The sequence below is a fragment of the Takifugu flavidus genome, chromosome 1 (assembly GCF_003711565.1).
Source record: "Takifugu flavidus isolate HTHZ2018 chromosome 1, ASM371156v2, whole genome shotgun sequence".
Taxonomy (NCBI): domain Eukaryota; kingdom Metazoa; phylum Chordata; class Actinopteri; order Tetraodontiformes; family Tetraodontidae; genus Takifugu; species Takifugu flavidus.
Window position 1 is genome coordinate 22,935,518 of NC_079520.1, and position 26,729 is coordinate 22,962,246.

At 37.1% G+C, this 26,729-nt stretch overlaps 1 protein-coding gene across 2 annotated transcripts; it reads right to left on the reverse strand.

Moving 5' to 3' along the window:
* Positions 1–66: 66 nt before the first annotated feature.
* LOC130516318 (rho GTPase-activating protein 23-like) lies at positions 67–26,535 on the reverse strand. 2 transcript variants are annotated; one of them, XM_057017428.1, is made up of 23 exons: positions 26,302–26,535; positions 17,374–17,565; positions 17,131–17,161; positions 16,811–16,903; positions 16,472–16,550; positions 16,338–16,392; positions 13,635–14,913; positions 10,587–10,695; positions 9,279–9,318; positions 9,043–9,180; positions 7,595–7,903; positions 7,439–7,497; positions 6,660–6,766; positions 5,779–5,891; positions 5,372–5,524; positions 5,190–5,268; positions 5,035–5,108; positions 4,203–4,292; positions 4,003–4,128; positions 3,878–3,922; positions 3,691–3,784; positions 3,105–3,136; positions 67–1,877 (listed from the first exon to the last, which is right to left on the reverse strand). In XM_057017428.1, exons 1-23 carry the CDS (start codon positions 26,317–26,319, stop codon positions 1,833–1,835), a joined length of 3,360 nt encoding a protein of 1,119 aa, XP_056873408.1. In that variant the 5' UTR covers positions 26,320–26,535; the 3' UTR covers positions 67–1,832. The 2 variants fall into 2 exon arrangements, with proteins under 2 accessions (XP_056873408.1, XP_056873366.1); XM_057017386.1 differs by having other exon boundaries at positions 5,779–5,894.
* Between the last annotated feature and the right edge of the window lie 194 nt (positions 26,536–26,729).

A 26,729-nucleotide genomic window follows, 5' to 3' on the forward strand; every position in this document is an offset into this window, starting at 1 on the left:
TTGCTTCCTCTCCTGAAAATATTTTTCACAACTAAAATCTGGTTATTCAAAGAAAGAAAAAGCACATTCCAAAAACAAATAATTTGTTTATTTACTTTTTATATGTACACATTACACTGTTTAATTAACAAATACAAAAATAGACAATGCACAGACACTGTGTACAAAGATAAAAATGCAGGCAAAGGGACGCAAATATGAAGGACACACCAGGTGTGACAAGGACCACTAGAACAGTCTCCTGGTAAAGAGTCACTTCTTTCATAGCACAGATCACTGGTTTTCCCAAATAGAAAAAATAAGAAAAATATCTCAGGAAAAATATTACAAGGGTATGTTTTTGAATGTAAGAAGGCATACAGTGATCCCTCTCTAAATCAGATTCCTTTTGAAACAAAAGTAGACAATCCTGAATTTGCCTGAAGCTGTCGCAAGCGTAACACAAAGAAAACCACAAAAGGCTGGTATTGTGTGCCTGTGTTTATATATACGGTATATGTGTGTGTGTGTGTGTGTGTGTGTATACGTATGTGTATATATATGTGTGTATATATGTGAAGTATGTATGTATGTATATGCATGTGTATATATATATGAAGTATGTATGTATGTATGTATGTATGTATGTATGTATGTATGTATGTATGTATGTATGTATGTATGTACTGTATATGAAGTATATATATATACTTAAATCACTTAAACCTTTAGGGGTTCATCTGCTGTCTACTATTACTAAAATGTTTTAATTAAATGTACTTGTAAAATGTCACTGTTCTCAAGCTCTATGAACCTAATTTTCATTTTTAACACATGACAATTTGAACAACATTTTTCAAAAGCAATTATTTTCTGGGATATCCCAAATATCACCTTAACACCTTCAAGCTACTCACTTCATTCATTTATTTCATGACCAAAGGCCCATCTTAAAATGCTCCTTTTATGATGTATGTTTTTTTTCCTGAAACATTTTTACTTTGAAAGCATTTGAAAAAATTAAAAGTGCAACAATCTCAAACTCAATATATGATTATACACACAATGAACATACTAGGTCATTAGGTTTTATACGGGAGCATTCACAATTTAAATACCTTCAGTTGGGCTGTTGTTGAGCTATGATTGTAATTAAGCATAGGTAGAATTTAGCAGTTTAAGCATTGATAGATGGATGGCTATTGGGTGCAATTATGTATCAATTAATAGAATTGTTAAAGACCTTGGTCAGTTCCTAATTCTGATAGCTGTCATTACCCTTTGTCTGGGCCTTTCTGTAAAGCTGTTAATTTAAATGGAGACTGATTTCAAACATGAAAAATGCAGAAAGTCAGAAAGCTTGCAGACCCTCTGGCTGTTTTCACATAAGCCCCCACATATTAATTTAGATTAAAACATAATCATCAATACTAATACTTTTTTTCTTTAATGCATGTGTTGTTATTTTGCTTTCACTGTCATTTTGGGGTATTGATACTAGGTTGGTCATTGTTAATAACAACAATGACTTTGTGGTACGGCCATTATCTTGATAATAACAGATTTAATATAAATTAAGCTGAATAAAGGTTGAATTGCAATGGAAACACACATGATGATCTGCAGTTTATCCATTGAAGGGACTTCCTCAACAATATTTAGGAGATCCATATGATCTTTCTACCTATATGCCACCAGTGCCCTAGGAGAACCCTCAACACATCGATGTTGCCTTGGTGATCCTTCAGTTCAGTTTGATTATCTCCTTGATCTATCTCCAGGTCCAGATTCATGGGTATGGGTCTGGTCCACCCACCACTCATCTTACCCTCAAAAACCGTAGCTGACTGGTATTAGGTTGACTGTTGTGTCTTCGAATCATGGTAGAGTCTCGGAACCTATTGGGGCAGAAATGAAAAGTGACAGTGTAGCATTTTCTGGTCAAGGTGTGCATTTTACAATGGGGAAAGACCATAAATTTTGGGTAAGGTTTTTAGGTAGGGGACCTCAGTCTCATGGCATGACCCAAACATGAATTACAATTTTCTTTAATTTCTCAGTACTGTGTTTCTGTGGCTGTCCTTAGCCTTAAGTTATTTTTTTTATATTTATCTTTGTGTCCTGTTTTTCATCACATTAATTTTTTTTGCTGGTTTTGATATTGACATTTTTACAGTCATCTTCAATGCAGATCACAGTCAGCAGACTCAGTCAATAAACTTGAGCCAGAAGAAAACAGCAATCAGTTCTTACTGTGAAGGTTAAGGAAGCTGAACATATCAGACTTTAGTCATTTAGATATTTCACATTCCAGAACCTTGTACAATTCAATCAAATAGATATGGAGTGATAAAAATAAAAAAGGTCACAACTATTTTTCTCACATTTAGCTAAATGAGACAAAATCTAAAATTACAAGTCTAATGTAAATCTAAATATTTTATAAATCTAAATGTTAAAAAAGTAAATCTTAAATGTAAAGCTTCACATCCTATCTCAAAGACCTCAGACAGTGTGCACAGCCTCAAACACAACTGATCAGTGGACAACATGGCTGTCAGCTCCAGTCCTGTCTATTTCTGCTACCTATCAAAAGTGCTACTCTGTTCTGCACACAAGCAGTACATTGACACTTTCATGACTATAAATATTTGCTCCATGAATCTCAAATGGTTCATCACACACATGCATGGTTAATATGTAGCCTACATCGGATAAGGTTGGATATTGCCTTTTTTTTCTTGAAAAGAAGATCGGATAGTTGAATAATAGATTGCATACACCATGTTGCTCGAAACATTATTTGATAGGGCAGACCTTCAAATATGCACCCCCTAAAATATTGATTAAAACATAGAATAAAACCTTTCAAGAATAATTTTTCTAGGGTAATGTTAGCACAAATAGATGTTGCCATAACTAAGGTAAAAAGGACGGGGCTGTCCGCTCTAAACATTTACATTTAACATTTATATTTATGTGTGATATTTGTATTTACATTTCACATTTACTTTTAGACTTTGTCACATTAAGCTAAATGTGGTGAAATTAGTTGTCTCATTTAGCTAAATATGTGAGGCCGTTTTCACATTCAGTTTCCATAAGTAGACCAGATTGTGTCTTACCATTGCCTTAAGCGAGTGACTGCTGGTTGAACCTATATGAAAGAAATAACATGAATAAAAACCCTGTTATAATTAGAATAATATTTTGCCTATCAGCCTCAGAAAATAACATCTATTGTGATTCTTTCTTTAAACATAAATTTCTGCTTTCTCAAAATAATTGGCAACACCAAGAACAAAGTAGGAGGACCTGGTCTACCAAACTAGTGATTGTAGCTAGACACAGACTGTAGAAAAATACAGAAGGTACAAGAGGAAGGACTACAACATTTTACATTAACATTTGTTATTTAGCAGACACTTTTGGCCAAAGCAACTTACAGGGAGAGGCACAACCAAACCACTATGCAATTGAGACCAATGTGAATAAAATATAACTACTAGATTCATCGAAGTGAGCTGTTTCATGGGGTATATAATCAGATCGGATGAATTGCAGGTTAAGAATACAAATACCTGTTCATAGAGTGTCCTTTCTCTAGTCCTGTATTTATCTATTGATACATTTAAATAAATATCTATATTACAGTTAGTATTGTGAGTTGCATGGTACCTTGAATTTAACCAAGTAACGATTATTACTTACCCCATCCCTCTGTAGGCATCCCAGGTCTACCAATATTAGACAACAAGTGATCAATGTTAGGCACAGGCAGCATGCCTTGCTTGTCCTCAGGAGCCTAAGCAGATTAAAACAACACAAACATCCAGATACTGATAATGTACAAATCATATCAAAACATCAATTTTTAATTTTTGTATGTTGAACTTACCTTGTATTTGTTATCTAAACATTGGTTAGTGAAGAACCAGTCATGCTGATTAGAAAATAAAAATAAAAAATTAATGCAAACTTAATACACAGAAAATACAGATTTACAGATCATCGGCTTCTCACATGCAAGATAAGTGTTTCCACTATTTTATAACGGTCGGGCATATGGGTGACCATATCAATCATTTTGTCCTCTGATGTCCTCACAAGAGTGGGACCAAACACCAGAGCCAGGTTTCTGGGCTCCATCTGAAAAAAAGTAACATTTATATTTTGTTTCATTATCAATGACCAAAAGGCCACATAAAGAGGAGTTAGGTTACCTTATTCTTTTCAGAGTGCTCTGCCACTCTCTTCAAATGGCCCACTAAGAACTTGAGCGTATGATAATAGTGATCTGGAAGACCCTGGATCTGATAAAGACCATGCAAAAATGGTAATTAGAATGTTCAAAAAGTCAAACTGGGGCAGAATATAGAATGTGTTATTCATGGTGGTATATGTAGGCAGGACATAATAAAGGCTTTTCGACTTCTAAATCATATTTCTCAGTAAATTGAAGGACCCTCAAAAGTATTACCAACATCATCCATTGTAAAAAAAACCCAAAAAAACCCCCCAAAAAAACATCCAGCTTCCCCTGCCATGCCCTGTTTGAAACTTTACTTAATAGCATGCCAAACAATCTTATCTATTTAGCTGTCTGTCTGTCCTTCTGTCTGTCCGTCCATCTGTCCATCTAACCATCCAACCGTAGAAAGATTGAATTACAGCAGTTTTTGTGCAGAGCAGACTGCAACAACTGTAATTAGGCCTTTTATACTATGTATTTCCTACAAATCCAGGCAATTGCAGAACTTCATTAAAGAGATGCAATTACTGACAGCTGCAAATTTGTGCGAAAATAATTCTACAAATGTTGATGATATCAGCAAGTGAAAAGCAATATCGAGGCAAAAGGACACATCCCACAACACAAAGCATACACTATCACATGACCATACATACATACAAACATACAAACTCTCTAGAATTCTGTGAAGCTGATGCGCTGTCAGGATACACATCTTCTGCCTGTCTTGATCAGATCATGACATGTTTCCACTATATGTTCTGGGTGTAAGCATTAGTTTAATCTATTAGCTTATGGTTTACCAGTTTGTTCAAGGTCTTCAGCCTATTATCTGCATCTTCTATCCGGTTGGCATCAATAAAATCTCTGTATTTATCTGTGAACAGGACATAGGTACAAAACATTAACATCATTATCACAACAGGGACAAACTGACAATAAAGGAAAAAAATCTGACCATCTGTGAACAGTGGTTCAGGCAATTTCCTGAAAAAGGATTTCAGCACACTGCTGATGACGTTTAGGTCCTGCCATCTCTGTGGAGACAGTATGATAGTTTATCATTCCACCCATCTCCTGTAAATAACTGATATCATGTTTTTGAGAGAATTTAATTTTCCACTACTAATTTCCACAAACCTCTGCAGCAGAATTAATGTCCAAGCCCTGGTTAAGATAATCCTGCAGGTTGGACACCATGGCATTATTACCTGGTACCCTGTAAATCCCTGTGCATTCCAAACCTGAGGCCTCAACCATGCCACAACAGATCTCCACAATTAGTGGAACAAACTTTGGGCAGAGGCACAAAGGTAAGGAGATGGGCAGTGACAGTAGATGAGAAGAAAAGTCGGGGTTGGGGGACAGAAGAACATGAAGATAAGGCAGTTAACTCTTGAAACTGAGATAGATAGATAGATAGATAGATAGATAGATAGATAGATAGATAGATAGATAGATAGATAGATAGATAGATAGATAGATAGATAGATAGATAGATAGATTGATTGATTGATTGATTTCCATATTTTAATATATAGAATTACTTTATGATTAACAGCAGGTTGACAGTCCTCCAGACGAATGCCAAACACCTTTGGACCACTAGGTTTCTTGGTTTTCCTGATGGCACTGATACCCCAAAGTGCCTTGTTGTCATCTGCTACAAATACACACATTATTATTTTTTTTATCTACACAGAAAATGCATGGTGTAAAAACATTTTTTTATGAATAACAGTCAATGCTCAATGTTATACATCATATCACATCTATCAAATCTGAAACCATGGGCATCGGACAGAAAAGGGTTGATTCCCCCTTCTTGGTTGGAGGTGAGTTACTGCTCCAAGGGGGGGGATCTTCCTCACGAGTGAGGGAAGGGTGTATCAGGAGATTGACAGTTCTGCATCAACAGTGCTGTCATTTGACCCCTCATTTTGACCCCTGAAGTCACATCTACAATAGAGTGGTATAAAAAACACTTCAAGGTTTGGCTAAATATATTGCTATAACTTCAATTCAGAATGTCCCAGACACATAAAAAATACAACATTATGTAGGAAAAAAGTGATTGTTATCACACAAATCACAGTTTGTGTAGTAAAGCCCCAAAAGACGGCATTTTTGTGGCAAGAAGTCCACCTTTTTCTCCCATTAGCAGGCCTATTCAATTGAGCACTAAAAGGACTCTCTGCAGGTAACTTGCCAATATCCTAACAAAGTTTCACCAGATCTCATCAAAATGTACACAAGTACATATTCAGGTCTCCTCTTTTTCTTACACACAACATGTTTACTTTATTCTTCTTCTTCTTCTTATTATTATTATTAGTAGTAGTAAAAAGACAAAGAAATATAGGACATACAGATAGAAGCAGGTGCAAATGCAGTAAGTAAACACTTTTGCTAATATACGCTAACATACCTGTTCCAGAGACTTGGTTCATAGAGCAAATGTCAGTCTTGGTCAGGAGGAAAGGAAGCATCATATGATACGTCCTGGTGGATGAGACTGGTTTACCAGCTGTCAGACTTCACACATTGAATAAAAACACATATTGGTACATGTTTTGTATTATTCAGTTGTGAATTTAAACTTTTAGCACATCAGAAGATCATGGATGTATGTTCCTGGAATGTAATAAGTGTAAATGTTGGTTTTGAAATACACTATCTAGTTGATAAACTGTGATCATAGAAACCAATCTTGCTTTTAGACTCTCTTAATCTATGAGCCTGCTTCACCCATCATATAATTTACTGTGTTAGAAATTGCTTGTGTTAAGTAAACACTTAAATTAGATGATTATGTGTATATCTGTTTTCAGTAAATCCACAGCATGGCAGACTCAAGCAATTAAACAGCAACTTAAATTTAATGACATATTTCATCACAATAAACTACTTCATTAATGTTTTAATGGTAAGATATTTATTAGATTTTTGTTTTATGCCATTTTTTGGATTATTACTTAATAAATTACACATTTGTGCATGCACGTATGCCTATTATTCTGGTCTACTGATTACAATTCCTTTTAAATAGAATAACCTAAACAAAAGTATGACTGTAAACCCTTGAAAATAACAGCTTTTAAATGTCTTTTATATTATGAAGAAATTCAGTCAGAGATAATATTTATATAAATTCCAATCATTTTAATATGTATGATTAATTAAATGCTTGCTTAAATACAAACTCACCTGTGTTTTCTGTTGTCGTTCAGCTTTTTGTTGATCAGTGACAGAGAATAACTGATCTCCTGCAGTGAACAAAGATTTCAGGTCAAAAACATCACTGTAATTCTTAGTATAATAGAGTTCTAATATAATATATAGTAGCTTCAGGTCTTACTGTACCTCGTTGTCAGTCTTGCTGTTCTCCCGGATCATTTGGATCCAGGCCATCATGTCATCCTGGTCCTCTGCCTGTAACAGGTATTCACATAAGTCTTGTGTGGTCAGCCGCAGGGTGTGTTTCCTTTTGGTGTCACTGTATGCAATGTCAATCAGGCACCCATGGACGCTGATTGGAGGATTGTCTTCTAGTCTGGTGCCTGACCCTGCTTCATGAAGTACAGCCTCTCTTTTGTCTTTGTAGAGGAAGAGTGAATGGGCACGAAGCACAGAGAAGACACGCTTCCAAGGTCGCATGCTACCACCTGCTTTCTACAATAAGGATGAACAGAGGAGAGACTTTTTAATTTAAATTTCAGATTTTACAATGCGAAGAGTTCAGCATCAAATGAGTAAATGAACTAGAAGAGTCATAATCAAGTATGTCTTATAACCTACAGACATACCATAATGCTTAATCATTTAAAAAATTACCACAGTCACCTTCAGTGCAGTTGTGTTGGTTTGCCATGTTGTCTTCAAAAATCCAACTCACTTTAGCTGTTAGTTAGATTTTTTTTCACAGACTTTTGACTCTTCAAACAGTAGAGATTAAAGTAAATGAGAAAAAGAAAATGTGGAGGACACCTGCCCATACTCCCAAATCTGAATGTCCAAACAAATTCACCCCAAGCGAGATTGACAAGACTGTAATGCGAATGTAATGCGACTGTAATGCGACTGTAATATGAAAGTGTGTGATTTTACATGTGTGTGATTTTACATGTGTGATTTTACATTAAAAGTTTATCTTTTATGGGACGTGTGGAGGAGGATAAGAGGATGAAACATTGGTTTGAAGGAGAGACTGACATTTGCCTGACAGAATATAGACAAAGACCAGGATTTCTGGAATGATGTTACTTGAACAGAACAGTGTAAAACTGAATTACCGGTATTTGGACTTTAGAACACAGCTCATCTTTTGTATAAAGGAACTATAGCATTTCGGAAATAAAGAAGCTCACGTCACCACAACAGAAATGAGCAAATAAATGTATTTGAGGCTGCTTGAAGGACTTATGAGACCATCTAGAAAAAAAAGAGATTAAAGCTAACATGTCGCCTTAACCTTTGACTCTAGCCTTCTTCTCAAGGCTAAAATGTCCTCTTTATGACTGCTGGTTATCTGAGGACCTAAAGTACTGTTGACATTCCTTTTTAACCATACAAATGCATATGTTGTTGTGAATCCAAATTGTACATTTAGTCAATTATGAAGAGAGGAATGATTACAAACTGAGTCACTGTCTAAAAAAAGGAATATGAATTGTAATTTAGTTACTGGTCATTAAATTTACCACTGACAATTGAGCTATGGTGTTTTATGGTGCCAAAGTAAAGGATCAGCTAGTTGATCAGCATGATTTTGAGGTGACACATTTTCATGAGTGTGCGTTTCAGATATGTACCTTTCTTTTTTCTGTGTGAACCTGTTTGTAGTGCAGCCAGCCTTGTTTGCAAACATCACTGAAGGTTACTGTTCTCAGGTCAGAAGTTGAGTGGCGTTTGGACCAGGCTTCCACCTGGGGCTGCAGGCTCGCCGCATACTGCGACACATTGAAAGTACATACAATGCATTTACTTGGATTACAAAAGTGAAGTAAACTTTATACAATGGAACATGTGGTAAAGAATAATAACTTACCCCATAGGTGAAAAAGCTCTTCACCCTTTTTGGTAGCTTGCTATAGAACACAAATTATATAATTATATAACATAAAGAAACTGCCTTTGTCATAAATAAAGATACTGACATGACAGTTCCACAAATGTGAAATGTGACTGAAAGGAAAACTCTGATTAAATTTCTAGGAGGAATGCTAAAGTTTGAATCTTGTTAGTAACATCAGATTCCTTTTTTAGGGCAAAAAGTGAATCATGCTATGGCCGTACTGTGTGAAGAAAACTACAAAACTTTGTAATTTACCACGACAACTTGGTGCAGTCCAAATATGAACACAAATCAAACGGCAGTTGGTGCTCTTTCCGTAATACAAATCGCAATATATATTTGTTTAGACTGAGACCACAATTAAATATGTGACCACTGGACCTGATTGATCACTGTATATCTGAGTTACAGGCACTTAATATTTTCTGGCTTAACCACGTAACTCTGCCATGGCCACAGCCGCTGATGAAACTTCATAGCTCCGCAATTTAGCATTGTCTACTGATTAAGGGGTTCAAACATGAAAACAAAGCAATTAAATCTCTAGGAGGAGTTGGCTAAAGCAAGAGCCCTGAAAAAATGTGCCAAAATCACACATTCAACTAAAAATTGTTGAATTACTGTTAGATGTTAAGCATGGCTCTAGCAGACTCTTGGCAGGTTGCATAAACAGACTGATTTTCATGCAGGTATAGGTGCTAAAACCATATCTGGGGGACCCTGCTGTATGTGGGTCATGCCTGGGACCTAATTTTGAGCACATTCAGGCCCTCAGAAAGGGAGGGTAAATTAAGGCTTAATTTAGGGGGAGAATAATAAAAAAGAAATAGAATATAGGCGTCCTCAGCCAAGTCTGTATGGGACCTTTAAATTAGAGAAAAAATTCAGGACCACGCACCATTCAGTGCTCTGGACAAGAAAAAAAATTCTGCCATAAGATAAGGGTTGTGCTGACTCCAATGATGCATATCAAAGACAGTGTCTTAACCTGGCGCAAAGTGTGGACACTACCAAGAAATGGACACAAATGGGACACAATGCCTTGCCAATCTCTACTGGAGGCACATGAGAATCCAGAATGTAAGCACATCTCATGGCTCCTATCAGAGTATCAGGCTAAGTGTCAATTAGAATGCCAGAAGACAAGGACATGTCCTGATCAATTCTGCACTGTGCTGTGCTCTAACTTGTCATTTTCTTTATATCGTAATATGTGTGGCTTGTTATACCTCTAAATGTTTTTAGTTGTCACATTATCTATTCCTTTAGTTTTGCACTTACAAGAAATTGTGACTATCTTCTCTCACAGTGTTGAGACCCTCTTCGAAGGACTTGGACCTCCTTGTGTTGATAGCCAGCATATATGAAGAGCGGCGGTCTTTAATGTTGCCTAAAAATTGGCAGAGGTACACTTGAACAGAGAAATATGAACACAATCCAAATACAAAGTTAAAACTGCAAAAGCAGGGCAAATCTTGTATTATATTTGGTTCTTCAGCAGTCTATTTTTCTGGGAAACCATAACATAGAGACCATCACTAAAGGCAATTAATAACCACTGACCTATAATGTTGGAAAATATTGATTCTTGTTCCTCTATAAAGGTCTTGAGAACAGTGATCTGGACTGCTAATAGCAAGTGGAAAACATTTTGTCCATCATCCAAAATCCAGTTGACTCTTTGCTAGACCTTTGCATTAACAGTATGTGTCCTGGAAGAATGAGAACCTACATGGGCATAACAATTCATGGTCTAAATGGTCTACTTTTTCATGATCAATTATTTCTGAATGTTTTACGGTGGCTGGTATGATTGGAATGAATTAAAAATGATTTAAGGTCTTTTCTGCAAAGTTCTCCTGTCTATTATTTAATTATTTAATTAAATTAATTAATTGTTTACCAGTTGCTGACAAAGGCCAGACTGAAAGACAGCACAGAGGCACTACTCATGGCTGCACAAGAACAGGCCCTGAGCACCAGAGCAATAGAGGCCAGGGTCTACCATACCAGACCAAACCCCAGGTGCAGATTGTGTGGAGATGCCCCTGAGACAGTCCAGCACATCACAGCAGGGTGCAAGATGCTGGCAGGCAAGGCATACATGGAGTGGCATAACCAGGTGGCTGGCATAGTGTACAGGAACATCTGCACTGAGTATGGACTGGAGGTCCCAGGGTCAAGGTGGGAGACACCCCCGGAAGTGCTGGAGAACAAGCAGGCCAAGATCCTGTGGGACTTCCAGATCCAGACTGACAAGATGGTGGTGGCCAACCAGCCTGACATAATGGTGGTGGATAAACACCGGAAGAAAGTGGTGATAGATGTAGCAATCCAAAGTGATAGCACCATCAGGAAGAAGGAACACGAGAAGCTGGAGAAGTACAAAGGGCTGAAGGAGGAGATGGAAAGAATGTGGGGCATGAAGGCTACAGTGGTCCCAGTAGTGATTGGGACACTAGGGGCAGTAACACCCAACCTGAGTAGATGGCTCCAACAGATACCAGGAACCATATCAGAGATGTCTGTCCAGAAGAGCGCAGTCCTAGGAACAGCTAAGATCCTGCGCAGAACCCACAGACTCCCAGGCCTCTGGTAGAGGACCCGAGTCTGAAGGAAGGAGGCACCGCCCAGGAGGGCAAGGAAGTGTGTGTGTGTGTGTGGTGTGTGTGTTGTGTGTGTTGTGTGTGTGTGTGTGTGTGTGTGTGTGTAAATCCACCTTCCACTGATTTATCCCTTTAATATCCTATGTCATGAAAAATGCATATTTTCATGAATGTCATATAATTGGCCAACGGTGTCTTTGGAGACTCCTTGAGACCCCATGAATTTTAGGCAGCAGCTGCTGTGCCACAACTGCTCACATCTCCCCTGTGTTAAATTCCACAGGAAGAATATTTAGAAACTAAAAAAGACGATAATTTTTAACTCGTTATTTCTCCTGCACCCTTTCAGCAAATCTCACTAACCTACACATACATAAAAAATGGGCATGAGCAGTTTAGCTGACAGACAGTGTGCGGTAGTTGTTGTGTGCCAAGGGGTCAGTTAGCTGAGTAATAGAATGCAGTTTTTGCCTGTAAATATATAATAGCCATTGTAATAAATAAATACATAACCATTCTGATTGAGGCCCAATTTTGTGTTAGTTACATGAGGGTGTGACACTCATGGGGGAGTAGTAAAGCTCTGAGTGTTCAAGGAGGGACCAGTGCAGTTTCTTAATGCCTCTTTTCTACTAGCCCTTTTTTCCATGCTGGGCCAGACCATGCCATGCCAGTTTGCTTTTATTTTTGGCCAATTTGCAGTTACCGTATTTTCCGGACTATAAGTCGCACTTTTATCATAGTTTGTCAGGGGGTGCGACTTGTACTCTGGAGCGACTTAGATAAATACATTATTACGGAATTTCACATGTTCGTTATTTTCACACTGACAACCAAAAGAGGGCGCTCTAGGCGTGTGTACCTGAGGAACGAGTTCCTTTAGCGATGCAGAAGCGGTGCTTTGTCTATGGAGTTAGACTTGATTGTTTGGTAAACTTGCTCGGCTGTTCTTTATGCTATAGTTATCTGAATAACTGTTAATATGTTACGTTAACAAAGCAGACACGTACTCAGTTCGTTGTGGGTCATGTAGCTGAATTTGTTACGTTAGCATACCGTAATGCTATTGCTAATCCATGCTAATGGATTGCTAATTGCCTTTCAAGATTAAATGTATGTTCTTGGTCTCGGATTTTATCAAATAGATTTTCCCCCAAAATGAGACTTATTGTCCAGTGCGTCTTATATATCTATTTTTCTTCTTTATTATGCATTTTTTGGCTAGTGCGACTTAAACTCCGGAGCGACATATAGTCCAGAAAATACGGTAGTTGTTTTGTCACGTTGATCTGCCCTTAAGATGGACCTTCTCCTGAGAGGGGCCAAGGTGTGCTGGCTCTGCAAAAAACAGCCCACACTGATGTCAAAAAACCAAAGATTAGCCCTAAACTAGCAAAATTCCACCCCGAGCAGCCTTGGCTTCACTTGGATAGTGTAGGAATGTGAATACGAGGAGAAAATAACATATAAATGTTAAATTTTTTTACGAAAATAAATACATGGTTAAATCTGAAAATGTTTTTGCTCAGAATCGTTGATACAACTTCTAACATATTAAAACGTGACTAAAATTCTAAAATGTTGAAATCAAAATTCCATAAAAATTAGATCTAAAACCACACTGCATGCCTGAAATTAGTGTGAAGCTGGTCTCCTGCAAAGGGTTGATTGAAGAGTTTAAGTGTTATAACATTTGGCTGACAAAAAGGAAAAAAATACTAACCTATTAAGGGAATAGAGGACACCAAGTTGAACGCATGCTGAGCCAAACTACTATTTGTCTTAGAAGAGGTACTGGCTTCAGAAAATTCAGATGCTGGCCCTATTATGTGGGGCTTGGGTGAATGTAAAGATGTGCTGTTGGGGGGCTGCTGAAGGGTCTCAATTGCATTTTGGCATCTCGAAGTAGATTTAGTCCTCAGGGAGATGAGTGCCTTGTCCTCTTCTGGCAGTGAATGTCCAGGGGAAAGGTGAGATGTGATCTCACGATCTGCAGGGTGCCAGTGTTGAAGGGGACCACTGTGGTTGGCCTTTTCGAAAGACTGAGCATGCTCCATAACGTGACATTCAATAGAGAAGGGGTTGCAGCTTTCATCACTGTCAGGTTTTTCTTTTGCTCTCCTTGTTTGAGGTTCAGCTATTTGACCTGATTTTTGGCCTGTAGACTGAGCTGTGGCTGATGTGATGGGAAAATAGGAAGGTGGGAGGATTTTTTTTGACGCCGTTGATGATTGTTTGTAATATGGTAAAATCAGAACAGAGGCTTTGGATCGAGATTTCACTGAACATTTGTAGTTGTGGTTGTACTCATCATAGGCTTTCACCGGGCTCTTTGACCACGACTGACTCACTGATGCTGGCACAGCATCCTGTCCCTGAAGCCAGTGGGGGCTATTGGAGGTAGCAGCTGCCTGGTGGTGATATAAGAGAGAGTTTCTCTTGTGATACTCTACAGAGCCTGTGGATGGGTCAAATGAATGTGCTGGTCTGAGTGCAGGTCCAAGATGGTCATAAGATATGATAGAGTGGTAGGGGGGAGTGTGTTCATTGAGCTTGGCCCGGTTGCTGCACCAGTCTGAAGGGGTCCTGTGGTAAAGAACATCTGCTTGTGGCCATCTGTGTGCTGGTACACTGCTCTTTCTCGGAGGAGGCAAGGTGGCAGAGGCAATTGCAGCATTGTGGTTGAAAAAATGGAAGTCCAATGCATTCCTTGATGAAGATGAGGTGTCACAGTAGATATCTGGACTCAAATCAGTAACACAGTCACCAAGACCTCCAGGCCAGTCGGAGATTGCAGCATTGATGGAAGGCTGGCAGTTATTCAGGTGGCGCTTAGTTAAGTTCTGGTGGTACTGCCACTTATCCAGTGGTCTCCGAAGGGTTCGTATGGAATGGGAGCAGGTGGGTTTAGTGGCTTTGTAGCTTTGAGTTGTGGCCTCAGGCAGGTTTTTGGTCTCTTCTATAGATGACTTATTGCATTTAAGGAGATCTGTGGAGAAACCCTGTGGACCAGAGAGCGCGAGACATCAAAATGAGCTTGACATAGAATTGTGACACAGGTCAAAGACCAAAGAAACTTTTTCTTGTTGCAACTGCAAATACAAAAGATTGTGCATATTTTTATGCCCTAGTTTTCTCTCTGCATTTCTTGTCTGATTTTTTAAATATGGTAATTAAAATAAAACCATGAAACTAAAGATTTTTTTTTTTAAAAGAACAAATTAAACAATTAAAATAAAACAATTCATTTAAAAAGGCTTGAATTGTTGATATTTGACCACTCTCTTTTTAAATGTGCTTTAAATCCATCAGGGTCTGGGTTGATTATTCTAGTACCGTCTCTCCATCAAATGTTGTGAGGAGACCGTGTGAATCAAGCTTGTCTGGTCAAATAGCTGCTATGAAACTATTACTTCATTTATTCAAAATTGAAGGCAAACTGAATCAGCATGGCCACCACAGCATCCTGCAGCGACATGCCATCCCAGCCGGTTTGCGTTTAGTTAAATAATTTATTTTTCAACATGACAATGACAGCAAACGCCTCCTGGCTATGTAGTAGCTACTTGACCTAGAAGGAGAGTGATGCGTCAGATGACCTGTCCTCCACAGTCCCCTGACCTAAAGCCAAGTTAGATGGTTTGGAATCAGATAGACTGCAGATTAAATGCAAAAAGGCCAACAAGCGCTCTTCATCTCTGGGGTTTCCTCCAATACTGTTGCAAAACCATTTTCCGACTACCTCTTGAAGTTCATTGATAGAATGCCAAGTGCATGTAAAGCAGTGATCAAAGAAAAGGGTGCCTAATTTTTTTCTAAAATGTAAAACATTTTTTGAGTTATTTCACACCTTTTTGTTTACCGATTAATTCCACGTGTTCAATTATAGTTTTTGATGCATTTACTGACAACATACAATGTAAATAGTCATGAACATTAAAAAAAAACATTACATTAAAAGGTGTGTGACTAGTAATGTACAAGTTACAGCCAATTACTGATTTATGCCAAAACAGCTAAATTCACTATGCCACCATGACCAAACCCTCTAATAAAAAGTGAAATCTGATCTGTTCAAACTTGTGGGAGGCATTTGTTAAAGATCGAGAATTGAAAATGGCATTAACATCCTCCTTGAGGCTAAGCTTTTTTTATAAGATTTTGATAATAATAATAATAATATTTTGATAAGTTTTTGATTTTTTATAAGATTTTGCCCCAAGGAATGGTGCAACAAAAACTCAAAGCATTTCTATTTAGCTCCTTGATCATGCATAGGACCTCAAAAAGCCAATTAACTGGGGGGAGAATAATAGAACTATAAATAGAGAGAATATAATTCCTGCAAAAAAACCTGGCATCCTGCCAGTTGGTGCTTGGGCCCTAAGTGGAGAAATTAAGAAATTATAGGCAAGATAATACTCACCATCTGCAAATCATCCAAATCTTTAGGCAAAACAGAGAGCTCCAAATTGTTTTCACTGCAAAGATAATGAAAATTGAATATATGCGGTTGAAAAAAACAACAAAGCTGAATGATAAATGTTGAAGCATTTGCACCTGCATTGGATGAGCATCATCACTTGAGAGTATGTTTTCCCTAGAATATTGTGTCCATTCACCTTGACCAGTCTATCACCTAGACACAGACAAAAGAGACAGAGAGAGAGATGATTGTCAGTATGCAAAAGCAGCAATTGAGAGAAAATCCTATCCTAACATTGTACACTGCATTGTTGCTTGACTGTGTCTCTCATTTGTAAGTCACTTTGTATAATTGCATCTGCTAAATAACTGTAATGTAATGCAATGCAAGTTGTATATGATGACTTTAGCCTCTTCTTCGTTACATATCTTCTAGTTTCTTTCTGTGTGTAGTTTTTGTGTGTGTTTTCCTACCTTCACACAACCCAGCTTGTTTTGCAGGACTATTTTCTTTAACGCTCTTCACAAAGATGGTGTCGTTTGGCTTCAGGGAAGAGTATTGACTTTCTGTTTGAATATATCCACAATGGAAAATTTAAATATTCTGTTTACTAGAAATCAAGAAAGCATTCCTATTACTACTAATTCTGGTAAGAAAAATGGTAGTAGGTAGTACAGTATTAACTGCAATGTCTAGAATAGCAAAATATAATATGAAAAACAATAGTACAACTTGTTATAAAATAGGTAGAAAAATTTATAGCATATGATGCAGAAATTTAAAAAAAACGTACTTTTTGGAGTTGAGTTTCCATTTTCTTTATCCTGTGGCAAATAAATAAATAAATATAAACACCTGTAAAGACTGTGTGCATGAATGTATGTGTTGTGAGTTTGACGTAGTGTATACAATGTTTATGTCTTGTAACTCAATCTTTTCTTGACTGTCCTGGAATAGACAGTCACCAGTTTCCTTTTTTAAACATTTTTACTTTTCATTCATATGCACTGGCACTATTGGAAACAAGTCAGCTTACCATGATGCTGTGAATATCAGACCCTGGTGGGTAGACAATAAAATGGCGCAAAGTAAAACCAAAGTCCTGTGAGTTCTTCTGAAGAATAAGTGTTCGTGGAGCCGGCCGCAATAGGTTCTCCACTTCTCCTGATGACAGTGGCTGGTGCCTCTTTTCAGTCGTCAAAACAATTCCATCCTTCTGCTCTTTAGGCTGGTAAAGAGGAAAAAGTCTGTGACATGTTTTTTTTTTTTTTTTGCTCAGTATTGACATTCCATTAGTGTGTTTTTTCTTGTATCTGCCATACATTTGTAATGTACTGATTGAATATACCGGTATACACATTAATATATAATTTGTATATGAGGTATTTCATGTATATCATGTATATACATGTGATATATAGGGACATAAAAACCCACAACCCTCTTAATTAGCATACACACCACCTGCAGTGATGCAATGCTTATTTTAAAAGTTACCAATGGTATATTATAAATTATATATGAAATATTAATTATATCTTACATTCAAATACACAATCTTGAGTTATTTCTCTCTTGCTCTGTCTTTCTCTCTCTCTCTCTCTCTTTCTCTCAGACCAATCTGTAGATAGAACCTACATGTGGGGTTCCACAGGGGTCAGTCCTTGTGCCTATTTTATTCAGTGTGTATATGGTGTCTCTTGGCCAAATTCTGCAGAATGCTATTTTTATCACAAAACGCAGATGGCACAAATGTATCTAGCGCTTTTCTGAGATAACCTGGTTCCAGTAGATTTTCTTTTCAGCTGTTTAATGAAAGTTAACAAGCTTTTGGCAAGCTTTCTTCGCTGTTTCAGTCCCGCAGGCATGTAACCATGGATTTCTCAGTGATTTCTGTGAAGGATATTCCAAAGGAAATCATGACAAATTTTTGGAGTAATAGTTTGAAAATATCAGAGAGAACTAGACAGAAAGGACTGCATTGTAAACTCTATGTTTAAACATTATTAACATTTAATTAATCTTTTCATTAAACTAATACTGCTCTTCTGCACTATTTAATCCATATGCAACATCTCCAGTTGTGTTTTTGGTTTTGTAATGGGAAGATACCCATACATTCTGGATAACTTTCATCGGACTTGCAAGTCGCGCACACATATTTTGCTCCACAAGCAAACGATTGCCAGGTCCATCTATCTTTGTTATCGCTTCTAACAGACTGACAACATATGATTGGCCAGTGGCAGTTCGAGGGCGGGTCTTAGTGAAGGATCAATTGGATGAACCAAAATGTTCTACAACATATATGGACAGAACTGAGGATATTGTCTTTGGAAATAAATAGAAAAGGACTCCTGAGCATAAATACCTTGAGTCATTGTCCCTTAAAATAGTCCGAAACCTTGTTGTGCTGACAGACTCATCTGACCATCAGCCAGTGTCAAATACATAACAAAACAGCTTTTTACCAACTCAAAAGCATATCTGAGTTTTACATTGCAAAAAGAACAAGGAAAACTGATCCTTTCATTTCCAAATAGCTGGAATACTTTAAAGTCCAAAAAAGAAAGCAAGCACCTGCAGCTCATTCAGAATGCTCCAGCTCCCAGTCAGATTTTAAATAGATTTTAACATTTTTTTACCGGTCTGCCAACTGCAACATGGCTTTCGACCACAGTAGAGTAATTAAATATCAATAGAATACAAGCAGTGTATAGCAATTGGAGTTTCCAAAAGAACATGGTAATCCATGGTGATTTAGCTTTTATCATACACAGAAACGAAAAAATGTCCACATAGCTGAAATCAGTACCAAATATGAATCTCTTTAAATCAAAGTTGAAAAGATTTTTCTTTGTATGTGCCTATGATTAAGCCAGTTTTCAAGTATTTTAAGCGCATTACACTTTGTTCTTTTAATTAGTTTAAAATAAATTATTTCAATTTCTCTTTCATATCCTAAATCAAAATGATTTTAATTGTGACATTGTGCTTGCTTTGTTATTTTAATGTTTGTTCTATATAAAGCACATTGAAATGCCTTTTGCATGAAATCCGCTATATGAAGTAAGCTACCTTGCCTTCCCCATTATGAACAACAAACTTCAGTACTCTGGACCTTTACCATAAGAAAGTAAACACACAACAGGCGATATTGTGCTGTACAGTGTGGTATTTGCCTGTAGGCTCGCTAGAGACTGGAAACATTTGCATTGAGAAATCAAAATAGCATAGCAGTATTAACCAGACCAGTCTTCCCAAGCTGGTTGATTCATTCATTCTGCTTACAGGGCCATGCACAAAAAATACAGTTTGAATAACAATTTGCCCAGTTTGCAGTTTGAACAATATTTGTGTCTGCTCTGTCTTTCTCTATTTAATCTATATTCAGCAACACAATTAGGCGATATCTAGAGGGCATAAAGGCAAGCAATGCTTAAACGTTAGGATCACATATTGTGATTTATGTTTTCATAAAAGCTGATTTATGTTTTCATAAAAGCTGATTTATGTTTTCATAAAAGCTGATTTATGTTTTCATAAAAGCTGCGCAAATAACGTACTGGATTTTGTGTATTTGACTTCTTGTATGTTGTGTCACATTTGCTATGTTATCCATTTTGTACATGTCCATGAAAAAAATTTGAAACCTTTGAGAATTAACAATTTCCAGATTGACAATGTGAAATTTTTCCAAAATGACTTTACAGTTACAAAATCCACAAAAACTTGGAGGTTTACACCCCAAAATAAGTGCCATATGAAATGATAATTAAAATTACTACCATACGGATATTTGCCTATGCTACTTTGGTATCACTAAATACATATAGAATAATTATAAAACATTTTCTGCAATGCTGGTTTTCCTCTTACCAAGGTCGACCTATGGTGCTTTATGTTCCTCTGGGAGTCCCATTGTTGTATAGGAGTCCGTTGTGGTGAAGCAGAAGGGGACAAGCATCTTAAAACTGCCATCCAAATACACCGAGGTTCAGCATCAATACAGTCCACTCCAACAGAACAATAAAATTTCCATTCATGGCCTGCTGGAGTTGGTGCACTGCCTGACACCTTCAGCATGGCAACACCGGCTATCCTGAGATTGTAATGAATTAAATGTTGATCTGCAGTCTTCAGATCCTTACTCCACGATGCTGACACATTTACACAAAATATTTTCTACAATTTTTTGACATTGTCACACCACCAACACAGACATATGTATTACCAGTTTAAACTTAACTTGGTTTTTCAATTTGATGCATTGTCTTCACTTTCAGCCTGTCCTGTTTTTAGATAAATAATATCCAGAATTGAATGCAAGTAATCCATTTGGTAAATGCCTTTTCCTCAGAGTAGAAATGTCTTCATGTTAAAACAACCTTCTTGCGGTGGCTGATCATCTCATGAAATTAAAAGGTGAATTCCTTCAATTTGGAGATTGGAAAGTGTATCCGGTATTATGATCCCAGAGAGAAACTAACTGTTATCCTCTGCCTTTGCTTTGGTCTTTATAGCCTCTCTATTTTCATTTTCTCTCTCAAGTCTATTTGCTGTCATTCTGACTTGCACGCTCATTCCATCTCAGTCACATCCCACTTATCAGCCCATTGCTGGAAAACACATCACTGGAGCTCCCCATCAGTCCTTTAAGGTTTATACCCTGAACTAAATCCTAATTATTTTACTTTATATAAACTGACTTTTCCCCAGTAAACAAAGATAATAATGAATTAAACAGAGGGGGAAGCCTCGTCATAACCCCAATACCATATTGAGTACAGTCTCTCCTGAGGCATTTGACCCTAACAACGCTCCCTAACTACACACCCTAGTCATCACATACTGGTACACATATTGGCATAATAAGCTGGCGAAAGGAGAATATACAGTTGGGTTCATATGTTTACATACCCTAGCAGAATTTATTAAATATTCAAAGGACTTTTTTCAAAAATATGATTGGAAAATACTATGCAAATAACTTTCATTTCATTGAAAGATGCTGGCCAGGTGAAGGCATTTATTTTCACGTAGGTATCTGTGCAATAATTCATTATGATAACTGAAATCACCTAATCAAATGTTCTCATACCCTTAATATAATCGCATTAGTGGTGGCAAGTATCTACACATATGACTTGTTAAATTGCAATGAGTATCTGTGTATAAGTAGCCAGTGTGTCTCTTGGCTCTGAATGGAGTCCAGCAGAATTCATGCAGCGCTGAACAGATTTTTGTGATATGGGGAATGAAAAATATTTGTGCAAGGTGCTGCCCAAAAGGTAGTTGGACTTGATAAATGAGGAAAATGGATACAAAAATATATCCAAACGCTTGAAAGAGTCAGTTGTCTTTGACTTTAAAACATAGATTTTAGCCATGACAACCCTCAAGCAAATTCAGCTGAAATACGTTAAGTTTGACCTTCAGTCACTAAAGCCACATTAAATGAAGGTTCAGAAGTCACCATCATTGCCTCCTGGTCTGCAAGACAGATCAAAAAGTTACAGGATTGGAGGCTTTTTTCCCCCAAAAAATGGAGACCTTTACATTAAATAAAAAATAAAGGCCATCATCCCTATCTCTTTCAATTAAAAAAAAATCAGTTTGATATTTAGTGTTAATTATGACATACATTGTATGCCTATGACTCTTTTTGTAAGCACCAAATTGAAGAGTACGCTCAGAAACTGTCAACAGAATCTTTATGCGTGTGCACATTAAGTCATGCTGTCACTTTGGTTTCCAGAAAAGCAAAGACGAAAGAGACTAAAATAGTGTGACATCTCTGAAAACAGGATCCCATAGCACTTCATCATCTTCTATTGTCTCTTCTCCTTTACAACGTGAATCTGTATTTTTCATTGTTCATAATTTATAGCAGTCTAAATTCATTTCCTTGTTAAATTTTAATAACTTTAGAAAATCCTTAAAGTTATTTGTATCAATGAAGCAACATTTTTTGTTGATATGCATGTTTACACTAAGCAATATGGTTTTATTTAGTATTCTTTCTGTGTTTTGATAAGGGAAACCAAATAAAAGTATCAGCGCTCTATTGCTCTTGGTCATGGGGATTTGACATGGAGAAAATTCAGCCTTGTATGTGTTTCCATTAAACAAGTTTCAGCGTGCATCATACCTTGTTATGCCCTGTGCTGTGTCATTCCATTCTTAGTGAGCGATACTGTGACTCCTTCTTTGTTGTACTAGTGTATGATAGGGTATTTGCATTGTGTTGGAGAACAAACTGTTCTACAATGTATTATTTTGAATTATACGAAAGTCTTATGTTTTGACATGTTATTTCGACTTTTATCCTTGACATTTCAAATTTGTTCTCAAAGTGCAGGATGAAGAAAACCTACCACCTCATTTTTTTTCTCATGGGAGTCCCTAACACTGTAAAATTAAGCTGTGCTGGTTAGAAGAACTATTGCTAGTCTTGGCTTCGTTTGACTTAAGTAGAAAAAAACAATCAGTGAACACAGACCTTCACCAAGCCAATATTTCCCCCATATCTTGTGACTTGCACCGTAGTATAGTATATTTATGATAGTAACACAAGGTCACATAACATAGTAGGTTGTCTGATGAAAAAGCCCATTCATTGCCCAAAGTCTCCCTGGAATCCAGAACAACACCTAGATAAAATAACTGTTCCACTCATAACCTTTCAGTTATTTTTCTGAATGTAAGATAGGCAGACAAACATAAAAATGCAGACTGTTTCATAACCTCTGTGGCAGATATAAAAATGTATATTGTCTATTCGATATATTGCAACAAAAACCTGTAGAAGTAATGTTTTAAAATGAGAAGCTGGAGAAATAAACAGTTTCCATCGATCACTGTCAGCATTTTCTCCACAATGACTTTTCTTTTCTTCCTCACTGTGACAGCTCATCATCAGAAAGGTCAATAATGTGAAGCGTGAGTCACACATAGAGTGTATGAGGTGAGCGTATGCACATCAGACATGGAGCTACAGATGATGCATTCAAATGGCTCCTGGAGTTCTCATTAATCTCGAAAATTGAATCACCTCTCTGAGACAAAGACCCACCAGTCTTTGAGTACTGAGTAATTTGTCTGGTTTTGGTTCTTTACTCCCAATAATAATCTTCAGACTTTGGAAAGACTTCAACTACTTTTCCATCAACATAAATTTGATTAAATAATAATTGAATAAATATGTCTTCTGGTTTTGAATAAAACCAACCTAACCGAAAGCAATAATCAAATATATCAATGAAAAAATTCTCTCCATTGCAGAAAAATCTACACAGCAACAACCATCCAAGAATGCATCTGAGAACATTCACACAGGTATCATCTGGAATCGCAAGGACACTGTGTTGAGTGCCATTTTGATTCAATGTGGTTTTGCATCACTTTCCAGACATACTGATTTTTTGTCTTAAATTTCTTTACTCACAGTTAAATCAAAAGTATCAGATGGAGCACTGTTGTTAACATTTGTTGTTATCGTTCTGATATATCTGGTATATTTTAAGTATATTTGTTTTATATTATATTTTGATCTATAGTTCTGATCTAAGTGCTGTAATAGAAAAGAGTACGGTAGTTAATTCTAGAAGGGAAAGGTGGTTTTTGTTCTTTGAACTTTATATGTTCGAAAAGTCTGACCTTGTTAAGTCTAGCAGGCAACATGGAGGCCACAGACCTGTTCTCAGGTTGTCAAATATTTTCAGTCAGCTGTATGAAGTAGACGCTACAATGAATGTAAATCAAAGGAATGTCCCAACCAGATACACAATCCTGTGTGTGCGAATGTTTTGCTGGAGTGAGAGATAGTGTCAGTACAAATGTTAGTCACTCAAACCCTTGGGGGACACACATTATGTAACAGGGTGTCAGTCAGTCAGACAGGATGAGAGTTTGAAACCACTGCATAACACTTTTAGTTTTAGACGTTACAGAACCTAACTTTAGTGACCTCACAAGTACAACTATTGCGCACACATGTTTATATTGTTTTTTAATACAACATGCACATGCATGGATTTTAAAATTATCTTATTCTGATTGATATAAGACATTAAGAGTACAACGAAAAGCAATCTTTGGATTGATGGTTTGGGGAAAAAAGATGAGATGATTTTACATTGTAACATTTGTAATAATTTAACTTAATTTGGCACTTGAACTTTAGTGAAAATGGCTACTGACTAACCAGTAGAGTAAAACAATAATGGTACAATAATTAAAACACACTGTGTTGTAAATAATGTACTTAATTGTTTGTTAATTCTGGATTCATGGCTGATGATTAAATGGCTAGCCTACTTCTTGCACTCCATCATATGAGTGATGCTGGTTTGGCTAAATGGTTAAAAATCCTATGCTTACAAAGGATCTGTAGCAATGTTAGATAGATAGATAGATAGATAGATAGATAGATAGATAGATAGATAGATAGATAGATAGATAGATAGATAGATAGATAGATAGATAGATAGATAGATAGATAGATAGATAGATAGATTAGATAGATAGATAGATAGATAGATAGATAGATAGATAGATAGATAGATAGATAGATAGATAGATAGATAGATAGATAGATAGATAGATAGAGACACAGCCATCTGTCTGTTTACCACAGTAACAGGGGATTTTGCTAAAAATCTAGGCCATTTAATCCTCCACTATAGCGATGAGAGAACATGTACATTTAGGATCTGGCCAACAGAGGGCGACCTGGTAAAATAACCTGGTTTTACTTCCGTCAATGGCCAGTTCATGTGAATTTGTATCCAAGTGATCCAAGCAAGTTCCAACCTAACCTAACCAAACCTAACCTAACCTAAGCTAACCTAAACATTAGGGGGGAAAAGCACTTGGACAGCACTTTAACTTTATTTTATAACTAATCATAACTTTATTTAAAACTATAGATATCAAGACCAATATGGACACTAAAATCATCTGCGATGCATAAATTGAGCATTTTCTTAGAATGGAAGAGTAACTGTGATGTTGGACAAAAGAGAAACATGACAAGAAAACATCAATAATCAAATGTTTTCTTAAATTTGTCCCAACTTACAAAAAATGTCGTCAATCACACAAGAGAGAAAATAGAGATATGTAGCTTTGGTCATGCCATTTACAACTCACGATTCATCTGAAATAACAACAGCAATAAAAGTATTCACAGTCTTGCTCTGTATTGCTTTTAGTGCTTGAGGAGAACTGCTAAATGATGCAAACATTGACTCAGAAATATTTAATACATGCAAATTCCTTCAAGATTTTATGTTTTTTTCCAACTTATTCATCTATCCATATTCTGCTACTTTATCCCTTGATATGCTTGTGGGGCAGGGGAGCCTATCCCAGCTGCCTTGGGGTATACTCTGGACAAGTTGCCTACTTACAGTATCATGCTGTTAACATTTAGACAAACAAGCATTCAGATTCACATTCACACCAAAGGTCAATTTCGAGTCACCCATCTCCCAAATGCATGTCTCCAGACTGTGGAAGGAAGACACCATGAAAGAACTGTCATGGACACAGGGAGAAAACGCCAACTCCCCCAATAAAAAAGCCCCTCGCCCCCAGGAAATTCAAACATGGAATCTTTTGTTGTGAGGCCACTGTGCTGAAATGTGTGTACCAAAACAGACAACAGTTTGCCACAATCAGCAATGCAAAAGAGCTTTTAAAATCATTTACAGTTCTCTGCATATATTTGTGAAAAACCGAGTTCTCAGCTTGATGTAGAAAAAGATTTCAATTTTTAACAAATACCAAACAGATGAGAAGGTAACAAAGGGGGGATGCTTCTATGACACTCTCACAGCTGAACCCTTCAGGTGATTTCAGATATAAATACATATTAAAACACAGAAAACATGCAATCATGTCCTGTCTCTCTTCGTGTGTGTGTGTGTGTGTGTGTGTGTGTGTGTGTGTGTGTTCTGACCTGGTCCATAGTGTTCATCAGGACATAGAACGGAGTCAGCTCCTCAGCACTAGTTTGTTGAATGTATTTGTATGATAATAGGGAGAGTTGCCTTTAACGAGTCTATGTAACGCTGCCCTACACCAACAAAAACACATATTCCACCTCTCCTGTAAAAGGACTATCACTTGTTATTTTCGTCCCTACCGATCCTGTCCTCCTTTTTCTCTGGTCTAGCTCTGCCCACTATTTCTCCTTTCCTCCCTCTCCTCCCCCTAAAGCTCTCACTCCAGTCCACAGAATTAGTAAGAGGAAGAGGGGGGCGGTGGCGGATCAGAGGGATAAAATCATGTGACCTGACAGTGTACTAGGATTCTCCAACAGCTGTCACACTATAGAAAGAGCATTACACAGTGCTCAGTGAACTGTGAACTTCAATGTACGATACA